The sequence below is a fragment of the Tachyglossus aculeatus genome, chromosome 21, assembly GCF_015852505.1.
Source record: "Tachyglossus aculeatus isolate mTacAcu1 chromosome 21, mTacAcu1.pri, whole genome shotgun sequence".
NCBI classification, from domain to species: domain Eukaryota; kingdom Metazoa; phylum Chordata; class Mammalia; order Monotremata; family Tachyglossidae; genus Tachyglossus; species Tachyglossus aculeatus.
In genome coordinates, this window is record NC_052086.1 from 68,880,292 (window position 1) to 68,883,289 (window position 2,998).

Sequence of the window (2,998 nt, forward strand, 5' to 3'; positions counted from 1 at the left end):
GGGCCGCGCCTGGGGCCCAGAGCCGAGGGGACAGCGGCCGCACGACGGGACAGGCCCGGAGGGGACACGACGACGGGAGGGGACGGGACGGGACGGGACACGACGACGGGAGGGGACAGGAGGGGACAGGCCTGGACAGGAGAGGACAGGAGGGGACAGACCTGGACAGGACAGGAGGGGACGGGAGGGGACAGGACAGGAGAGGACGGGACGGGACTGGACAGGACAGGAGGCGACGGGAGGGGACAGGCCTGGGCAGGAGAGGACAGGACAGGACAGGAGGGGACAGGAGGGGACAGGACTGGACAGGACAGGAGGGGACGGGAGGGGACAGACCTGGAGAGGGCAGGACAGGGGAGGACAGGACAGGCCTGGAGAGGGGAGGACAGGACAGGAGGGGACAGGACAGGCCTGGAGGGGACAGGACAGGTCTGGAGAGGACAGGGCAGGACAGGACAGGAGAGGACAGGACAGAAGGGGAGGGGAGCGCCCAGCCCAGCTGCAGGACTGAGCCCACCGGACCAGATCGGGGGCCAACACGGACGCCGGGACGGCCACGGGAGGGGGCCAGGGCCAGGGCCAGGGCCTGAGCCAGGGCCAGAGATCGAGCCAGGGCCAGGACCTGGGCAAGGGCCAGAGCCAGAGATCAAGCCGGAGCCAGGACCTGGGCAAGGGCCAGAGCCAGGGCCAGGACCTGGGCAAGGGCCAGGGCCTGGGCAAGGGCCAGAGCCCAGACCAGAGACTGAACAAGGGCCAGAGCCAGGGCCAGAGACTGAGCCAGGGCCACGGCAAGGAGCTGAGCCAGGGCCAGGGCCAGGGCCGGGACCCATCGGAGCCGCTCCGACGGTCAGACCGCCCCGGCCCGGGCCTTCATCCGCCTGCGGGGCCCAGTCGGACGCCGCTCGGGCCATGGGCTGACCTCACCCCGCTGCCCCGGGGCCCCGGCATGTCGGTACACTATACCCTCAACCTGCGCGTCTTCTGGCCGCTGGTCACCGGCCTATGCACGGCCCTCGTCTGCTTCTACCGCGCCCTGAGCGGCGGGGGCGGGGACCCCGGCGCCCGACCCCCCGACGGCGGGGACCCCGGCTTCCCGGTGTTCAAGGCCGCCCTGCTGCTGCTGCTCGGATACCTGGTCCTGCGCTGCCGCCACGCCGTCCGCCAGCGCTTCGCGGCCGCGGGCCCCCGGGCCGGCTGGGCCTCTCCGTCGACGGCCCGGCCCGCCACCCGGGGACCGGGGCTGCGGGTCCTGCTGGAGAGCTACTACGAGCACGAGGTGCGCCTGTCCCCCCACGTGCTGGGCCACAGCAAGGCGCACGTCAGCCGCATCGTGGGCGAGCTGGTGCGGGCCGGCCGGGCCCAGGGTCCCCAGGGTCGCCTGGCGCTGGCCTTCCGCGGGGACTTCGTCCGGGTGGGCAGCGCCTACGAGCGCCACAAGATCGGGCAGCCCGACGCCTTCGACGTGCTGGTGCCCCTGCGGCTGCCGCCCCTCGTGGCGCTCGAGCCCCGGGCCTGGGTTGCCCGGCCGGGCCCGGCCCCTGCGCCCAGGGCCTGCTTCGTGTGCGCCCTGAGGGCCCCGCGGGCGGCCGGGGCCCAGTGGGCCCGCGACTGCCGGCCCTTCGCCGACCAGTTCTGCGTGGACCTGTGGGGCCGGCCCCACCTGTCGTCCGGCCTGGTGCTGCGCTGGTTCCAGGCGCAGCTGCAGCGCTGCCTGGGCACCGTGCGCTACCGGCTGGAGGAGCGCTGCCGGGTCAGCCTGGCCCCGGGCGGCCACGACCGGCCTCCCACCCTCCACGTCCTGCCCTGCCGCACCGACTACGGCTGCTGCCGCCTGTCCATGGCCGTGCGACTCATCCCCGCCGTGCACCTGGGCGACGGGGTCTTCCTGGTGGCCCCGCCGCTGGACCGGCCGCCCGGCCCGCCGCCCCAGGTGCTCTGGGGGGTGAACACGGCCCGCCACGAGCAGCGCCTGCTGGCCTGGCTACAGGACCGGGCCCCGCCCGAGGCCTGCCACCTCAAGTGCCTGCGGCTGCTCAAGGCCCTGCGGGACCTGGGCGCCCGGGGGCTGGAGGCTGAGGCCGCCGCACGCTGGGGGCAGGTCCTCTCCTCCTTCGGCCTCAAGATGGCCTGGCTGGCCCTGCTGCTGCGCGGGCCCCTGCAGGGCTGGGAGGAGGAGAGCCTGCCGGACCGCCTGGAGGAACTGGTGCTGCACCTCAGGGACTGTCTGCTGCGCCGTCGCCCGCTCCTGCACTGCCTCCTGGGCGCCGGGGTTGCCGGGGTCGAGGCCCTGCCTTTACCCCAGGTGCTCCGCGAGGCGCCCCCGGTTGACCTGCTGGCCGGCTTCGGCGTGCGCTGCAGGGAGCAGGTGGCCGCCCGGCTGCTGCACACGTGGCACCACCTGCCTGAGCTCCTGGCCGCCTATGGGGGCCCCCGCTACCTGCTCACCAGCAGCCCTCCGCGGGACCAGCGCGCCCGGGGCCTCCCCCGGGACCTGCCCCCCGCTTAGCGAGGGGCGAGAGCCCGGGCGTGGGAGTCGGTCGGACCACCTGGGCTCTGGGTCAGTCGTCGCCCGGGTCGCCCCGGGCAGGCCGCTTCACTCCTCCGGGCCTCGGTGACCTCGTCTGTAAAATGGGGACTGAGGCCGTGAGCCCCACGTGAGACAACCTGATCACCTTGTATCCCCCCCCAGCGCTTAGAACAGTGTTTGGCTCACGGTATGCGCTCAACAAATCCCACCATCGTTATCATTCTTTTGATTATCAGCAGCGTGGCTCAGTGGAAAGAGCACGGGTTTTGGAGTCAGAGGTCATGGGTTCAAATCCCGGCTCTGCCGATTGTCAGCTGTGTGACTTTGGGCAAGTCACTTTACTTCCCTGTGCCTCAGTTACCTCAACTGTAAAATGGGGATTAAGACTGTGAGCCCCACGTGGGACAACCTGATCACCTTGTAACCTCCCCAGAGCTTAGAACAGTGCTTTGCACTTAGTAAATGCCATTA

At 71.7% G+C, this 2,998-nt stretch overlaps 1 protein-coding gene across 1 annotated transcript; it reads left to right on the plus strand.

Annotated features, from left to right (window-relative positions):
- Positions 1-462: 462 nt before the first annotated feature.
- ITPRIPL2 (ITPRIP like 2) lies at positions 463-2,597 on the plus strand. Its single transcript, XM_038763646.1, has one exon. It carries the CDS (start codon positions 947-949, stop codon positions 2,504-2,506), a length of 1,560 nt encoding a protein of 519 aa, XP_038619574.1. The 5' UTR covers positions 463-946; the 3' UTR covers positions 2,507-2,597.
- The last annotated feature ends 401 nt before the right edge of the window (positions 2,598-2,998 follow it).

Coding starts and splice junctions, on each gene's coding strand:
- ITPRIPL2 (XM_038763646.1), top strand. CDS start 947: ATGTCGGTACACTATACCCTCAACCTGCGCGTCTTCTGGCCGCTGGTC.